The sequence below is a fragment of the Natator depressus genome, chromosome 3, assembly GCF_965152275.1.
Source record: "Natator depressus isolate rNatDep1 chromosome 3, rNatDep2.hap1, whole genome shotgun sequence".
Classification (NCBI taxonomy): Eukaryota; Metazoa; Chordata; order Testudines; family Cheloniidae; genus Natator; species Natator depressus.
Window position 1 is genome coordinate 144,152,707 of NC_134236.1, and position 18,015 is coordinate 144,170,721.

The following is an 18,015-nucleotide window of genomic DNA, read 5'->3' on the forward strand; positions in this document are numbered from 1 at the left end:
TGGTGGATTAGACCATTTGTACAACTAGCACCTATCTAAAAGTGGTCTGTGTAGATGCTTCAGAGAAACCCAAATTCCACAGATGACAACTTTGCCTGACTGAAGTTTCTTCCTATTCTGTCGAGTAGAGTGACTTATGGTTCATTCAGGACACAAGGGTTGATGCATGCTTGTAGTGCATCAGCTTGTGCATCTAGGCATTTCAGAAACTGTCAGAACAAAATTCTTTTAAGTCGGACTCAGTGGTGTATACCTTAGTGCAGTGGTCACCAACCGGTAGATTGCGATCAACTGGTCAATTGTGGAGCTTCTGATAGTCGATCTCAGTCTAGGGTTGCCAACCCTTCTACAGCCAAACCGTGAGATTGGCCACTAACGGTGTGGCTGTGCAGTGGAGCTAAGGCGGGTTCCCTGCCTGCCCTGGCTCCACGCCGCTCCTGGTGGGGAGGGGCAAGGGTCTCTGCGTGTTGCCCTTGCCTGCAGGCACTGCCTCCGCAGCTCTCTTTAGCTGCGGTTCTCCATTCCTGGCCAATGGGAGCTGTGGGAGCAGTGCCTGTAGATGAGGGCGGTGTGCAGAGACCCCTTGCCCCGCCCCTTTCTTCCCTCCTCCCCCCCCGCACCCAGGAGCTGCTGTTGGACATGCCGGCCGCTTCTGGGAGCAGTGTGGGACCAGGGCAGGCAGGGAGCCTGCCTTAGCCCTGCTGCCTGGAAGCCGCCTGAATTAAGTGACACCCGGCTGGAGCCCGAACCCCTGCCCCAGCCCTGAACCCCATCCAGCACTCCATCCCTGATCCTCCCGCATCCCAACCCCCTCCCAGAGTCTGCACCCCACACACCCTCCTGCACCTCAACCCCCTGCCCCAGCCTCCTCACAGAGCCCACACCCTGCATCCCAATTTGCTGCCCAAGCCTTGAGCCCCCTCCCGGAGCCAGCCCCCCACATCCCCTCCTGCACCCCAACCTCTTGCCCCAGTCCTGAGCCCCCTCCTACACCCAAACTCCCTCATAGGGCCCAAACCCCCTCCTGCACACCAATCCCCTGCCCCATGATCAGCCTGGAGCCCCTCCCACACTCCTTACCCCTCTTCCCCAACCCAGAGCTTCTGGGGTGATGGTGAGCAGTACAGGGCCTCGGGTAAGGGGTAGGGGCGAGGTAAGGGTGTTTGGGTTCGTGTGATTACTACGTTTTCTTTGAGATAGATCTTGGGTTGCGCTTAAATTGGAAAAGTGATCTTGTGCTTAAAAGGTTGGAGACCACTGCCTTAAAGTATATGCACTAGTTTGGTTTTAGTTACTGAATCATCTGGTTAAAGTTTTATGTTATAACTTCTTGAAGAAACTGGGCAAAGACCATCCTAATTCTCTAGGAGTATAGTACCAGTTTGAGCAACTGATATCTGAATGACCTAAACTCTCAAGTTTCCCTCTAGTAGTAGTTATGCCTACTTAACTGACATAGCAGAGATTCACAAATAGTTCATGAGGCATACTGATTTTTATATCTTATACAAGATCCAGATTTAGCTAAAGTTCTGTTACATCATATTCTATTTTTCTTCATACACTATACTTATTGTCTTAAGTTTATTCTAAATCCTAAACTTGCCTACCGTTAATAAGAGATTTACTGTTTTTCAGGCCAAAGCAGTTGCTGCAGAATCAAATGCAACCTTCTTTAACATAAGTGCTGCAAGCCTAACTTCAAAATATGTAAGTAATAGTTGCTAATGGTTTTGGTTTCTTAATGCTAATACATTAGGCTCTTGACTATCTGACAGACTTGTAGGGCTAATACATTGATGTTTTTGATGACTGAGGGGGATATCCTGTGCCATGGGAGGGTGCTGCCTCCGTCCACTAACCTTGTTAAGCCAAAATCCTCCACACATCAGCACACTAGATGATGCATTATACTGAAAAGTGTATTTGATACTAACAAACACAAAATAGCAGTTTCAGAAATTGACTCTTCATTATTGAGCAAACTCCTGTGGAAATATTTTTATTTAAGTATAAAAGCTGTGATTTTCAAGAGAGCCCAACTTGTTTTGAATTTCATTGTGATTTAGGCACTTAACTCCCTTATGCTCCTTTAATATTTCCAGCCAGAATCATTAGTGAAGTTTTCATATTTTTTTGTGTGGAAAAAGGCAGGGTGTTTCACCACTTAGTGCTGAACTAGTGGTTTGCTTATCCATGGTATGGGAATGGTTCATGCAAAGCTTGTGTTTGTGAACAGTTGCTTATTGACGTTTTTGTAATACTTGTTTTGAAAAATACTTGACCTGTTTAGGTAGGTGAGGGAGAGAAACTGGTGCGTGCTCTTTTTGCAGTAGCCAGAGAACTTCAGCCATCTATAATTTTTATAGGTAAGACCTTTAATGTTTGGTTAGTAAGATCTGTGTATATATATATATATTTTTTTTTGCAAAATAAAATCTTTTAAAACTAAAGTGCTCTCTATTTGAGGCTCACTTGTCCCAGTAATAATGCAAGACATAACAAGATAAGGGGATCTCTCTGCATCAGTGATTACTTGCTCCTTAATTGGTATTTCATTTGGGGAGCATGTTTCACTTGAGCGTGTTCCACATTCTGCCCTAGTATCCAGTAATCTAGGAAAAGCTTAACTAACTAACAAAAGAATTGTCCTATGATAACCTTGCATGCAAAGATTCTATTTTAGGTCATTTTTATGTATGACCTGCAGTACAGAGCTATGAAAATGTTTTGCATTTATTTTCTCATCCTATTTGAAAACTTGGGATTTATTACCCACAGATGACAGAATGCATACAAAATTCCTGTCCTGTCAGATGATATCAAATCAGTGATGCTTTACTGATGCCACTGGGCCTTGCACTTTTAACACCTGTACAAATATTTTTTTAACTTTGCCAAAGTTTGTCTGCCTCCTGAAGAATAAAGATAAGACCTCTTATTGGAGCCCCACACTAGCAAAATAATAGTTGAATTAAAACCTTGATTTTTAGCTATCTCACTGGCTGAAACTTTAAAACTAAGACTTTTTTTTCTTTTTAGATGAAGTTGATAGCCTTTTATGCGAAAGAAGAGAAGGTGAACATGATGCTAGTAGGCGTCTAAAAACAGAATTTTTAATAGAATTTGATGGCGTAAGTATCAGTATTACAGTATTGTTGTTACTTAATACCATGATGGGGGCCAATGAAAGCTGCTAATGTTACGCTAATGGGGTTAAGCTCCACCAGTTAAATATCCTCTCCTTTATTTCCTTGAACAGCAATAAAAATACTTCTTAGCAAACATCTTCTACCTTTTTCCCAGTAAAGAACTGGAGCACCATGGAGAGTTCAGTCTTTGAGCAGGGAGGATGGTGATAGACACCTGGGGAGGAGCTGTGGGTGGACTCTAGTATTGCATGGCTGGGGAAGAGAAGATGGGTAAGTGGTGGGAGTAACGGCAGAGAAGCTATGAGGGAAGGAATTCATTTCTTGAGCAGGAGGAAGAACCCAGCACTGCTGTTGTGGGTTGATGAGAGTTTAAGCCGTTGGAGGAGACATTCAGGTTCAATGTTGGGCCTACACCCCACTTATATAGCGTGCATCTCTAGAAATAGTCATGGTGAAAAAGGATTATATAACTATTGCCTTTTTGCTGTTCAGGGGTGTGTCTTTCCCTCCTAATGGAGTCTGAGCTTTTGGAAATGTGGGACTTGGAGGAAAAGGGAGGCTTCTGGCTAATCATTAATTTAGATTTTTGATATATGCAACTATGAAACTGTTATAAGGAGGCTTGTTTTCTGGGTATTATACATTTATAGTAAATATTAATTTGGATTATGGAAAACTGCAAACAAACCAAGATTATAGCTTCTACTGAAAAACGCAGCACACAAGGAATATTGGTTTCATTGCTTACACTGAGACACATTGTCATTGAGATGGAAAACCAATAAAAATTAGAATGCCATTGATATAAATAATGGCAAACCCTGCAGTGGAATATGAATTTATTTGTAATCCTCTGTCTCAACAACATAGCAGAAACAGCGTGGTTCAGAGACAAACAGTGAAAATGATTAAAGGCATGGAAAAACTTCCATATAAATATGGCTGGAAAAGGTTTGGACACTTTTTAGTTTAGAGGTATGTAAGGTGATAAATGGTACGGAGAAGATAGAGTTCTCCCATTTATCCTTTTATAATACAAAAATAAGAAATATTAAACAAAATTAAAAGGCAGCAAATTTGAAACTTATAAAAGGAAGTACTCTTTCACATAATGTTCTTGTGGAATTCATTGCCATCAGATATTATTGAGGCCAAGAGCTTCACAGGATTCTAAAAGGGAACCAGACAGCCATATGGATAATTGAAACATCCCTAGTTAGGTAGATTTAAAAAAAAAAAAAAAAATGGAAGGGATATGAACCTTCATGCTTTGTCATAAATCAACCTCATAACTGAGGGACTTAGGAGAAACTTTCTCTGTGGGTAGGCTATTGCATAATTATCTACTTACATTTTCTTGCACCTTCCTTTGAAATATTTGGCACTGGCCACTGTCAGTCAGGATACTAGACTAGATCAATCATTGGTCTGATCTGTTATAGAAGTTCCTGAGTTTTAGACCTATATTTCAATTTTCCTCTCCTCTATACGTTCCAGTGTAGTTTCACTGCTCTGAGTGGCAGTAAAATTTGACTTTGTTTAAGACAGTAAAGTAAGCCTGTTTACTTTTTAACTTTGAGCACTCACAATATCAAAATTCTCCAAGACGATATGTTCTAATTGCCAGTCCTAGTTATGGCACTTATTTTGGACACCAGATGCTGCTATGGAAAACTGAGATGGAGTTTAAATATATCGGTTGTTTTTTTTGTTTTGTTTTGTTTTTTAAACCGCAAACTAGGCAGAAAATTCTGTGGATAACATAAAGCCAACACACACACAAACATAAGCATTTAGTATCAACATCCAGTCAGTGTACTTCAGTCTTTTTACAGTTTACTGCATTGTTTCTAAGTTTTCAATTTACGTTACTCTTGCTTTATAGGTACAGTCTTCTGGAGAGGACAGAATACTTGTAATGGGGGCAACTAACAGGCCACAGGAGCTGGATGATGCTGTTCTCAGGTACCTAAATTATGCCCCTTTTAATATATATTCGAGGACCCAGTTGCACTTAAATTAACTTCTGTTATAAAATACAAGTTTCGCAGTTAAGTATCTTGCACTTTTCAAATTGTATTGGACTGAAATTTGCTAGAGTTGTTGGTGGTAAATATTAACAAAATACTCAATGCTTATTTTAAAGAAGTGCCTCAGCATTCCCTTTTAAATGAGTTGTGCCTTTAGTGCCATCAGCTTGGAATGGTCTTAAACAGGTACGCTTTCAGATCCTTTCATGTCACTCATCTGTTCCATTCTTTGGGCCTAAGGATAAACTGAGCAGAAAGTCTCTTTTATAGACCCTTCTTCATAGAAGCAGCACTGAATTTCTCTTTTGGACATTGGAGGCATGGTATCCTCAATAGCTGTAGGACCTTGGAGGCCTCGTTTCAGATTCTTAAGAATCCTTTATAACAGTGGTTCTCAAACTTTTCTTTTCACGGACCACTTGAAAATTGCTGAGGGTCTTGGTGGACCACTTAATGATCTTTCCAAATGTTGTTTGTACCATTAGCTAACTATTGTAAAGCACTTTGGATAAAAGCACTATATAAAAAAACCCCCAAAAACCTTAATAATAAAAATTTTTTTGTTCTACAAATAAAAGCACACAACTCATATTTTAATATCAGTAGTCTTACCTTTCTAATGCAATGGATGTGCCCTCTCCCCCACTGTGGCAGCCCCCGAACTGGGGCTGGGAAGGAGGTGGGGGGGGTCTCTCCCCTGCTGTAGAGCTGAGGCTGGGAAGGAGGGCCATCTCTCCCCAGCAGCCACAGCCCTGGAGATGGGGAAAGTCGTCTCTTTTTTTCTCTGGCCGCCACAGCCCTGCACATCCCAAATTCCCCCGCACCCCGTCTTCTCACCCCATTGCCCCCTTCCACCTACCCCGTATTCCCCCCCAAGTCCACCACCTCACCTTACATGTGCATCTTCTCCAGAGTCCAGGCACCTAATTAGTGGAGCATGCCTGCGCGGCTCCACTAATTAGGTGGGTGGCCCTTCATGGTCTTGTGTGCTGCCGCCTAGGCACACACCTTAGAGGGAACTATCCGTGGACCACCTGATTGGAGCTCACAGACCACTGGTGGTCTGTGGACCACAGTTTGAGAACCTCTGCTTTGTAGCATGGCATCTCCCACTTACACCTCTCTCATGCTAGGCTGAGAAATGCGGATTTGACTTCACTGGCTCCCTACAAATTACTCTGAACATGAATTACATTCCTCAACATTTTCAAAGACTCCAAAGATTCTGCAATAGTGGACAATATGAGAATACGTTAAAAAGGATATTCTATTCATTCTGTCACTGATGGTTGTAGGGATAGATGTTACCAGCTTGGGCTGGAGAGTCTGATCTGAAGTATTGCAAAGTCATTGGAATCCTTGTAGGGAGATGTTATCCATGAACATATTAAAAGCTACAAGCAAATCATTCCTTCTTCCCATAAGAGTTTCATCAGGGCTAAGGTAGCACCAATAGCACGTTTGTACCTTTTAAAATCTGCAGGGCTACTACCTGGAGTTTTATTCAGACCTTTTGTATCACCCCACACTCAATTTGGCCCTCCGCCCACCTTCCTAAGCGGCTGTACTACTTGTTAGTCTCCCACGAGTGGGAATATGCATATACCATACTGAAGGAGAGATTTTTTTCACTGGTGGCAAAATACAGTAGGCAAAATTCAATCTGGATAGTGCAAACCACACCTTCCTGCACCAGAATAAGCTTCTAGATAAATAGTGTTAAATAGTGTGGTGGGGTTCAGGTTTTGTAAAGTTTCTATTATTTAGAAAATGGACATAACGCAAAAGTTACAAATCTCAAGTACAACTGTCTGCATATTACAACATCATGGAAGGTGTCTCAAAAACTCCCCTTATTCTCCAGGTGCCATCCTCAGGGGAATAGCTTCCACAAGACCCAACTAGGCCTTGCTTTAATGCACCTACCCTTGTGAGGAGATAAATTATTTTAGTGCCAGGATTGTTTTTTTTTAACTTGATATAGTTATAATATTTGTATACCTTTCTCTGATGCCAGACATTCTTTTTGCTTCTTATCTAGCTACATCCTGGACTGCCTCAGTCAAGGGCAAGGATTTCAAATTTGCTATTCCCTATCTAAGTTTTCTTTAGTTAATTACCATAGATAGCAAAAAATTAGTGTTGGTGGCATGGGCATAAAATATGTATTTTTATCAAATGTCAGCTTTTACCAGCTAGTTCTTCTGAAGTATTAAAATGTTACTTTTTTTTTCTTTTTTTTGCAGACGATTCACCAAACGCGTGTATGTATCTTTACCAAATGAAGAGGTAAGTGTGTGGCTTGTGTGCATTTCTTTCTGAGAGTTCTTAAAATCCTGTTTTATAGGAAAAACAAGAAAATATAGAACCTTGTTAATTTGCCCTAATGATTGGTAGATTTATTGCAAATTACTGAATTTTGTGACTTAGTGGTGTCCACTAATTCACTTTGGCTAGTATGGTAAGTTTATACCACTCCGGTGAATATTTGTTATTACATTTTGATGTACTTAGTAGAATCAAATCTGCTGGTAACTGCTCTCTCTCCTTCTGGGCAGCTTGCTGTTGTATAGGCAGTGTGCTGATTAAACAGACAAGGACATGTTTTGATATGCCTAGAATACTGCAACAGGCGGTATGTTTGGTTTGACATGAAATTATTTCATGCAAAAGTTTAAAAAATTGTGTGGCCTAATTTTAGCAGTTCTTCAACACTAAAACAAAAAAAAACTATTAGCACCGTTTGCTATCTTAGCAGCAGCAGAAGTATGTCTGATCAAGATTGTAGTTTAGTTGTCATGATTGTACAGTGCCTGGCTGGAACCAATGGGACCGTCAATTTCATGAATACTAAATCCATATGACCCCTTAAAAGAAAGTATTGACATGTACATCATAGTCAAAAGTACTACAAATGTCATACATATAGGCTTCTGAATTCACAGAAACATGCCATATATTTTTGTTTTATATCTTTCTAATAGTTTATATCATATATAGATAAGTTTTTGTACGTGAACTTACAACTGATAAATGCTTCTTTTCAGACAAGACTGATTTTACTAAAAAATCTTTTAAGCAAGCAAGGAAGTCCATTGACCCAAAAAGAGCTTGCACAGCTAGCTAGGTAAGTACTTGGATAGTTCTGCTAACAATATTGCTGGTCTGCTAACAATATTGCTGGTCCACAACATTCATATCAACTGCTCTGTCAGTTACATTTAGAACTAATGCTAGTTATCAGGGACATTGAAATTGTAACCTTGCCTGTACTTAAAATCCTAGAAATGTAGGACTGGAAGGGACATCAAGAGATCATAATCTAGTCCAGCCCTCTGCGCTGAGGCAAGACCAAGTATAGCTAGACCTAGACCATCCTTGACATGTTTATCTAACCTGTTCTTAAAAACCTCCAATGATGAGGATTTCACAACTTCCCTTGGAAGCCTGTTCCCATGCTTATCTATCCTTCTATTTAGAAAGTTTTTCCTCATATCTAACATAAATCTCCCTTGCCACATATTAAACAGGTTATTTCTTGTTCTACCTTTGGTGAATGTGGAGAACAGTTGATCACCATCCTCTTTATAATAGCTCTAACATTTTTGCTGACTGTTCTGTTCCTCCCCTCAGTCTTTTCTCAAGACTGTACATGCCAGTTTTTTAACCTTGCCTCATAGGTCGGGTTTTCTAAAGTTTGATCATTTTTGTTGCACTCCTCTGGACACACTCTCTCCAATTGATCCACTTCTTTCTTAAAATGTGGCATCACTGGACACAGTATTCCAGATGAGGCCTCACCAGTGCTGAGTAGAGCAGGACGATTACCTCCCATGTATTCGATGCTCCTGTAATACACCTCAGAATGATATGAGCCTTTTCCACAACTTCATCACATCGTTATCGTGTATTCAGTTTGTTCCATTATAACCCGCAGATCCTTTTCAGCAGTACTATCACTTAGCCAGTCTTTCCCCATTTTGTAGTTGTGCATTTAATTTTTCTTCCTAAATGAAGTACTTTCCACTTGTCTCTATTGAATTTCATCTTGTTGATTTCAGACCAACGCTCCAATTTATCAGTCACCTTGAATTCTAATCTGTCCCCCAAACTGCATACAACCCCTCCCATCTGTCTGTCTGTCTGCAAATTTTATAAGTGTATTTTTCACTCATCAGCCAAGTCATTGATGAAAATATTAAATAGTAAGGACCCAGAACAGACCACAAGTGAGACCCCACCAACATTTACCAATAAAAATCTAATCCTTCCAAGCCTACTTTGTCTCCATATCCTCTTTGTTCCCCTTTTTGAAGATAAGTACTACATTTGCCCTTCTCCACCCATTCTCCTGGAGTTCAGAGATAATAGCTGTTAGTTCCAAGACTGGTTCAGCTAGTTCCTTAAGTAGGATGAATTTCATCAGGTCTTGCTGACTTCAATACATCTAACTTATCTAAATATTCTGTAACCTTCCTTATTTTGGCCTGTGTTCCTTCCCCTTTGTTAACATTAACTGATATTAAACAACTGGTCACAATTTACCTTTTTAGTGAAGACTGATGCAAAATAGGTGTTTAACACTTCCGCTTTCCTTGAACCTTGTCCATTATTAGCTCTTCTTCCCTGATAAATAGAGGACCTACACTTTTCTTCATCTTTCTTTTGTTCCCAATATATTCATAGAACCTTTTATGTCCCTTTCTAGGTGTAACGTATTGAGAATGAATTGCACACATTTTGGAAGTTATGAAAAACACTATTTCCCACCCCACCGCCACCCGGTCAGGCTGTTTGAGAGTACTGTTCAAACTGTTTTCTCACCACCTAGATCTGCTGTTGAAACATGCTGATCAGCACTGTGCCTGGGGCAGGGAGACAGGAAACAAAGGCAAGCTCCTTCCCACCCAACCTCTAGGCGAGCCCCATCTTTCCCAGCTGACTAAAGAGAGCACCTGCTCTACATTTTTTGTGCATTTCAGGTTGAAAACAAATCTCATTGGTTTTTGTTTTGGTTTTTTCCTGACTTATGCATGTTTGGGGTTGGCAATACTGAAATTTTAAGCATAGAATAGAAAGGATCCCATAAGTGTAGGGCCTTTCCAATATTTTTTGCTGTTTTCAAGATTTTAAATTTGCATTGAAAATACCTAAAAGTTACTTGTGCTTTCCCATTGTGTGATCCATAAGAATTTTCACAATATTACTACGTGCTCATCCTCTGGAGGTTAGGTACCCCATTATGAATGCTATTCAGGAGGTAGAGAAGGGAGAGGAAAATAAGAAATGTTCCTTAATGTAAGGGAAAAGTCCCCTCTCTCCTTCTGAGATACTAAAGAATCTACTTGGTAGATCATGGAGGAGGAAAACTGAGTGAGGTGCAGAGCATCAAGAATTTAAATAGTGTAACTTAGTTTGAGTCTTTCGTTTTTGTGTGTGCATGAGGGGTGCATGCACACGTGTTCAGCAGGGCTAGTATGCATCAGCCATTTTATATCTGCAACATCGCCTAAATTTGCAGCACAATGAAGTTGCATTTATTGTCATCTTAATTCACACTTGCAGAAAACTATCTTCAGCCATGTCAGATGCACTAGTATCTAATTGAAGTAAAAAATGGGGTTGTAAGTTAAGTTCTGTGACTGTAGATTCTATGTGCAAACATACAAACATCACTAAGCACAACTTTTTGAAAAATTCTTTGTGCTATCCCGTTCCCTACTATCGACTTTGTTCACTTGAGTGACTTGCCACATTTCCTTGGTTGGCAAGTGACTGAGATTTATCCTACACTTTAGTCCTTTATAATTCTACTAAACCTTCATCATCCCACAAACAGAAATTGTAATTGGGTGCAGGGCCTCCAGAAAATTGGATGAACTAGCTCCTTTAACGGGCCATTATTGTGCCTTTTGACAATTTCTAATGGCTGCCTTTGAAAGGTGGGGCGGTACAGCAAAAAAGTGTTTCTATTTTTTACTGCTCCTTTTCAGTATATAATATTGATTTTATTTTTATCTGCTTGTTTTTCACATTGGAAATACCAGTTCTGGTTTCCCTCTCTTTCACTGATGACTTCAGCAAATCTTTTGAAGCACTTGAATGGTTAAATTGGAGAATGATGCTAAAGCCTGAAGTACAGCTCTTCCAGCCCTGACTGGAGACTGAAAGGAATGTTGACTTCAACCTTTGTAGGAGGGAGAAAAAAAAACCTTATGTGCCATCTTTATATTTCTTAAATGAACAGTAAAGGACATGATTTCTCTTGTTTTGCAGTTCACTTCTAAAGTATTTACTCCTGTTATGTATCACATGTCTAGATGCTTCAGCACTACTGTGGCTCAGTTGTTCCTCTCCAGCAGAACTTGGAGTGGTAATTGGGTAATCCTCTCCAAAGGCCCCGATGTGCAGGGTCACAGAGGTACCCATATTCTCCCTCCTTCTCTCCAGCATCTCTGTAAGACCATTGGGAGAGATTGAGTTGCCATGGCCTCAGCTGCCAACAGTATTCCAATTACACGCATCTATAGATCTCCTTTTCACTTGATGCACCCACTGCCATTACTAAAATGTCAGAACACTGACAAGAAATCTGCTTTTGAATGAAGAGCAACTGGCTTAAGCTGAACTCAGCAAGACTAAAATGATGCTGGTCAAAAAGGGAAAAAGCTCTTGAAAAGTTATCCTGAACATTGTCTCCCATCGTGCTTTGAAGGCATATGACCCCTATTCATCACAATGGTGCAAAGCCTCAAGTTTGTTTGCCTGACTAAGCTTGGATGATAGGGTAGCATTGCTACCTTTTTTCATCTCCATCTTATTAGGAAATGTTTCTTCCTCCCAGAAAAGGACCAGCACACAGTAATCCATGCATTTGTCACCTCCAGGCTGGATTATGGTAGCTCATTGTGGATGGTCTTCACAATCAGATTCATAGGCTCCAGCTGGTCCAGAATAGGACTGCCCAACCTTCTTTGTGGCTTAGGCTGCTGTGAGCACATGAAGCCTCAACTGAAGTCCCTCCACTGTTTCCTAGTTAGCTTGTGATGCCAGTTTAAGGCTTTGGTCCTCATTTTCAAAGCAGTTATTGGATCAGTGTCGAGCTAAATTACAGACCAAATTTCAATCCATAATCCACAGTGACAGCTGCACTTCTCTGGCAGAATTCAGATTACAAAGCCTGTAAGTGCTTGTGATAAAGCATTATTGATGTAAAGGATTCAGCTGTGGAACAAACTTCCAGAGGAGATCAGGTAACCCCAGAGTAAGACTGCTGCAAAACCTTCCTCTCAGAAAAAGCCTTATCACCCTAAGAATGAAGCACTCAATGCTGATGCCTTTCTACACATGACGCCCCTACCAACTGAAAAAGGAAATTAATAAAAAAATAAAACAAAAGCAAAAACCCTACCCAGTGTTTTTTCTCCCCAAAAGGAAGAATGTCAGACATGCCATGAAGCCTACTAGAAGGCATTCAGATACTACCATAATGGGCAGCAGTATAAAAAAAAACCCATAAAATAAGTAGCTAGTATTTGGTGATTTTTTTAAAAATGATTTTTCTATAATATACATATATACGCACTTTCACTTATCTGGCTGCAGTATCAACAGAAGGTTGCAAGTTCTAAGGGAAAACTTCTTGCAATGTGTGAAGTGTCCCAACAACATGCCACAAAATAGGAACTGCATTTTTTTAAAAAAATGCAGCGATTCCTTTCAGTTCTCACCATGTTTTTCAAGCTTAGTCTGGGTGAGATTCCTGCAGCAGTCCCCAAAGTACAGTAGAACCTCAGTTATGAACACCTCGGGAATGAAGGTTGTTCATAACTCTGAAATGTTTGTAACTCTGAACAGAATGTTATGGTGGTTCTTTCAAAAGTTTACAATTGAACATTGACTTAATACAGCTTTAAGACTTTACTATGCAGAAGAAAAATGCTGCTTTTAACAATCTTAATTTTAAATGAAACAAGCACAGAAACTGTGTTGTTGCCTTGTCAAATCTTTTTTTAAAACCTCCCCTTAATTTTTTAGTAATTTACGTTTAACACAGTACTGTATTTTCGTGTTTTGTTTTGTGTTTTTGTGTCTCTGCTGCTGCCTGATTGTGTACTTACGGTTCCAAATGTGGTTGACCAGTCAGTTTGTAACTCTGGTGTTCGTAACTCCTGAGGTTCTACTGTAGACTGGATCACCAAAGAAATTGGTCATGGGCTAGAAGCACGGCATAAAATATTTGTCATTAGAATTTAGTCATTGTGATATGAAGAAGCTACAACAGCTATATCTGGACAGTCCTAGGCAAGTATTTGAGAGTAGAAAGTGCTGACAAAGTAGTAGGTTGTTTAAAGAAAAATTGTGTGTGTGTGTTTTAAAATGGCGTTCAGCAATAGATCCCAGTTGCTAGACTTTGATTGCTAAATGCTACTTACATTTAATACTGATATTAAACTTTAATGGATAAAGTATTTTCAGTTGAGAAATGTGTTTGAAGTAACATTTATATAATTTACTAATTATGGTGCGTAGTTTAGCATTTAATCTGAGGGAAATACTATTTCAGTCTTTGGTAATATCCATGTATAAAGATGCAGATCATTGGAAGTTTTTCTATCCCTCCCCTCTCCCCCTTTACAAAGAATGACAGATGGATACTCAGGAAGTGACTTAACTGCATTAGCAAAGGATGCGGCACTGGGCCCTATTCGAGGTAAGTGATGTGACTTTTTCTATAGTACCTCCTTTTTTTTTTTTTTTTTTTTTTAAAGCCTCTTCAGGAAATTAAAGATACTGTTGCTGTGTCTTCCTAATCATTTGTCCATCTCTCTCTCTCAAATCTCCAAAATTAATCCGAATAGATCTATGACATCCTGGGTCTTGTGTTGCTCTGCATGGTAAAGTGGAGTCTGTCACGCATTGCTTTTTGGTGCGTTTCCAAGTGTCATGAAAAGAACCATTTGATATTAACAGGTGATGGAACCATTTCAGTTTGCTATGCTTCCACTCATGGAATGATGTGCTTCCCAAGTTAGTGTCAGTTCCGTCTTAACTAGACCATATCCCTTACAGGTGTCTGTATTAGAGAACATTCTTCACCCGCTTCATAAATTGAATGTGAAAAAACTGTTCAGATCATATTGGTGGTTTGTAGTCTTCAGGAAGAGATGCCATGGGGGAATTTGTCTTGATTCAGAGATTGGCTTTTAGCTGTTAGGACCATTTGAGGTTGAATGATGGAATTACATGAGCCCAATCAAGTTGGGTTGTGGCTGCCTCAGTGTCCTGCCTTTGACATTCCTCTCTTTGAAATTTTTAGTTAAAACAACACTTTGTTGTTTAGCACTACTCACTCACTCTCAATGCGGGAGCCAAATTGGATGCTTGTGTCAGAAAGGCAGTCCTTCAGTCATTGTTCAACTACGCAGTCCTTCTAGGTATTGCTACTGTTAGCTAATCTTCTACATGGGGGATCAGCAGAGACAATTTTATGAAGAAGAGATGACTCCTTAACGGTAACTGGAGTTTCCAAATATATTGCTTCTGTGTGCCTCTGCCACGCTGTCCCACCCTTCTCTCCACTTTGGAGTCTTTCAGGCAGGCAAAGAAGAACTGAGGGCAACTGGAGGATGTAGTCCTTCTGTAACCTGACTTTACGTGGGTTGAGGTGCCACAGGTCCCCCAATAGTAAGCTGTTTTGAAGTGAATCATGGATTTGACGTACAGCGCACAAATTCTAGAGTGTGGATCTGTAAATATTCTGTACTCCAGTTGCTGACAAGTAGCTCTCCTTTCTCTCTACTTTCCCTTCAGTAGCTACTTTTAATGGGCTGTTGAGTCAGTGTGGGGTGGGGGGGGGAGGGGAGGGATAGCTCAGTGGTTTGAGCATTGACCTGCTAAACCCAGGGTTGTGAGTTCAATCCTTGAGGGGGCCATTTAGGGATCTGGGGCAAAAACTGGGGATTGGTCCTGCTTTGAGCAGGACGTTCCTCTAGATGACCTCCTGAGGTCCCTTCTCAACCCTGATAGTCTATGATTCTATGACTTTGGGAATCACGGGTGTACTACACTGCATGAAAATTGGGGAACAGTATTGTATTAAAAGTGGTTGTCTCATAAGAGCCATCATAAGTTATATTCCTCCAGCAAGATTGGAAACATTATGTGCTTACACTTGCAACTGTTTGCTGCACTAAAATGTTTGTACATTTTGTCTGCAATGTAAAAATCTTCATATTTAGAATGTACTTCTCTGAGAAGAGCCCATAAAAACTACACTATGGGGTTTGATGTCTTTTCCCTCTCCTCCTCCTCCTCCTCCTCCTTTCTGGCTTCCATCTAAAATGTGAAGTGAAAAAAATGTTCTTTCTAAATGCCAGCCCTACAAACTACAATTCTTCTCATACCCTACTGGTAGTAAAACTTCTGCAGGGCAAACAAATGCTCTGTTACGCTCTGCTGTGCAACCTATTGTCAGTGGGGTCATTATTTAAATACACCTGTAGAATCATTGCTTTTAAACTTGTGCAAACTCATTTAACAGAGTTGAACTTAATAAATCTGATTGCACAAAGAGAAAGTAATCCTTTCACACTCTCAGCTGTGTTGGCTGTGTAAGGCTAAGAGTAGTGAAAAGCAACACAAATTTTAGTCACTTAAAGCAAGCAGATATCACTTGGAAGATACAAGGAGCAGGCATGTTGAGTTGCAGGGTGCCATTTTTAATCACTTTTCAGAGTAGAATTGAACATAAAATGTTTTGATTTTCTTGTGAAACTCATTGCTCTTTTTTTTTTATTTATTTATTTAACAGAACTAAAACCAGAACAGGTAAAGAATATGTCTGCCAGTGAGGTAAGCTGCTATAACATGACTTCCTTTCTGGGTGGAACATATACAGATGTTGGGGTTGTTCTTTTTTTTTTAAGAAACCAACCAGGAGTCCGGTGGCACCTTAAAGACAAACAGATTTATTTGGGCATAAGCTTATGCCCAAATAAATCTGTTTGTCTTTAAGGTGCCACCGGACTCCTGGTTGTGTTTGTGGATACAGACTAACATGGCTACCCTTCTGATACATGTTTCTAAATTATTGTAAAAATATTGTTGCCTAATTTTTTTAACATTTTTCCTTGATTGAGTTAAGTGAAAAGGTCTCTTTAAAAATATTGGTAGCATGGAATGTGAGGCTTCCCCCAGACACACACTGAAAAGCTACAATGACTGTGATAACTTTATGTATGCAGTATTGGTCCCAGCATATTAGAGAGACAAGGTTTGATTGGACCGACTTCTGTTGGTGACAAAGACAAGCTTTTAAGCTTAAGCATAGCAGCTACTTCAGATCTGGAAAACTAACTTTATCAGTTATTTCTAACAAAATTCTATTTGCCAATACGAAATGCTGAATTGTAGTGATTTTTTTTTAAGAAGCTATTTTGAAATATCAATATGAATGTGTGTGTTTTTGGCAGGTGTGGTAAAAAATTCATAAGATCTATGCTGAGAATAAGTGTAAGAACAGTAATTGAGGTAGTGTCAAATTCTGTGCTAACTTACACCCCAGAACTTCGATAGGACTGGATGGGATGTACACAAGTGTGGGCACAATTTGGCCCATATTAGCGGTAAGGGTGGGAAGACTAAGACTTTTTTCAGAAAATACTTGGTGCAATAGATTACCACTCTATGTAGCTTGTGCGTCTGGAGAGAATGCAGGTAAGATTTGACTTGGGTCAAACTTCATAGCCTCTACAGTGCCCACCAGCAGATGGTGGTATATTGAAACTTACTTTTGGGTTTAATTCATTCATAGTAGCTGAAAATAATCCTGTCATTTTTATTTTATAAACAGGTTAGTTTTCCCAACAAAAGATGCAAACTGTAGTCTGAACTGTAAGCTCTTTAGGGCAGGAACATGTGCACGCTCTCTCTCCCCCTCTCCCCCTCCCCCCTGTGTTTGTAGTGCCTAGCACAACGGGGTCCTGGTCCACAACTACAATAATACAAATAATAAAACCTGTTGATTTAGTGGGGGTTCATAGCACACAGATACAGAATTACTGGTGCACCTGATCAGTGTGTTTATCATGAGGAAGTGTGCATATATGGACCACTTGATATGATATTCACAAAATTAGTGCATCTCAGTATTCTTAAGTTACATAGCATTTCCATATCCATCACAGGGAGGTACTGCCAAACCAGCAGCTTAAGTGATATGTCATAGCCTAGTAACTATGCTGCTGTTTAGAAAAACCTTCATACTGAATCTCAAAAAGTACATTCAAAAAAATGCTGAACAAATCAAAGTGCGTAGTCTAGAACTTCCTCCTGAAAAATGTGGAGCAAAGGCAGAGCGACAAAGGGGAAGACTTTGAACACCAACCCCCAAGTGGCAGAGGGGTTAGATAGGCTGAGGAATCTGCAAGCTCTTCTGCCCCAATATTAACTAATTTATTTGAGCATAAGCTTTCGTGAGCTACAGCTCACGAAAGCTTATGCTCGAATAAATTGGTTAGTCTCTAAGGTGCCACAAGTACTCCTTTTCTTTTTGCGAATACAGACTAACACGGCTGTTACTCTGAAACCTGCCCCAGTATGTGCATGCCCCATACATATTGCAGGAGAGGAGCAGGGAGAAGCTTTATTTCGTGGCTGCTTATTTGTTCAGAGATGCAGCCTGTGATGGGTTCGGTCACAGAGACTCCCCTTGAGACTGTCTCTCAATGAGCTGAGATACCACTGAGAACAACCCTCCTGCCAGAACAGGTGCCTCTCCACTCCTGTCTTGCTGAGTTAGACACTCCAGTCAGCTCCAGCACAGACCCAGA

At 40.3% G+C, this 18,015-nt stretch overlaps 1 protein-coding gene across 6 annotated transcripts in view; it reads left to right on the forward strand.

Annotated features, from left to right (window-relative positions):
- The window catches only part of SPAST (spastin), a 72,423-nt gene that overhangs the window by 46,798 nt on the left and 7,610 nt on the right, over positions 1 to 18,015 (forward strand). For all 6 annotated transcript variants that reach the window (XM_074948963.1, XM_074948962.1, XM_074948958.1 and 3 more), the window contains 8 exons: positions 1,639 to 1,710; positions 2,294 to 2,369; positions 3,043 to 3,134; positions 5,038 to 5,117; positions 7,429 to 7,471; positions 8,230 to 8,309; positions 13,825 to 13,895; positions 15,996 to 16,036. In XM_074948963.1, the coding sequence (XP_074805064.1) occupies positions 1,639 to 1,710; positions 2,294 to 2,369; positions 3,043 to 3,134; positions 5,038 to 5,117; positions 7,429 to 7,471; positions 8,230 to 8,309; positions 13,825 to 13,895; positions 15,996 to 16,036 (555 nt within the window). The remainder of the gene's footprint in view (positions 1 to 1,638; positions 1,711 to 2,293; positions 2,370 to 3,042; positions 3,135 to 5,037; positions 5,118 to 7,428; positions 7,472 to 8,229; positions 8,310 to 13,824; positions 13,896 to 15,995; positions 16,037 to 18,015) is intronic.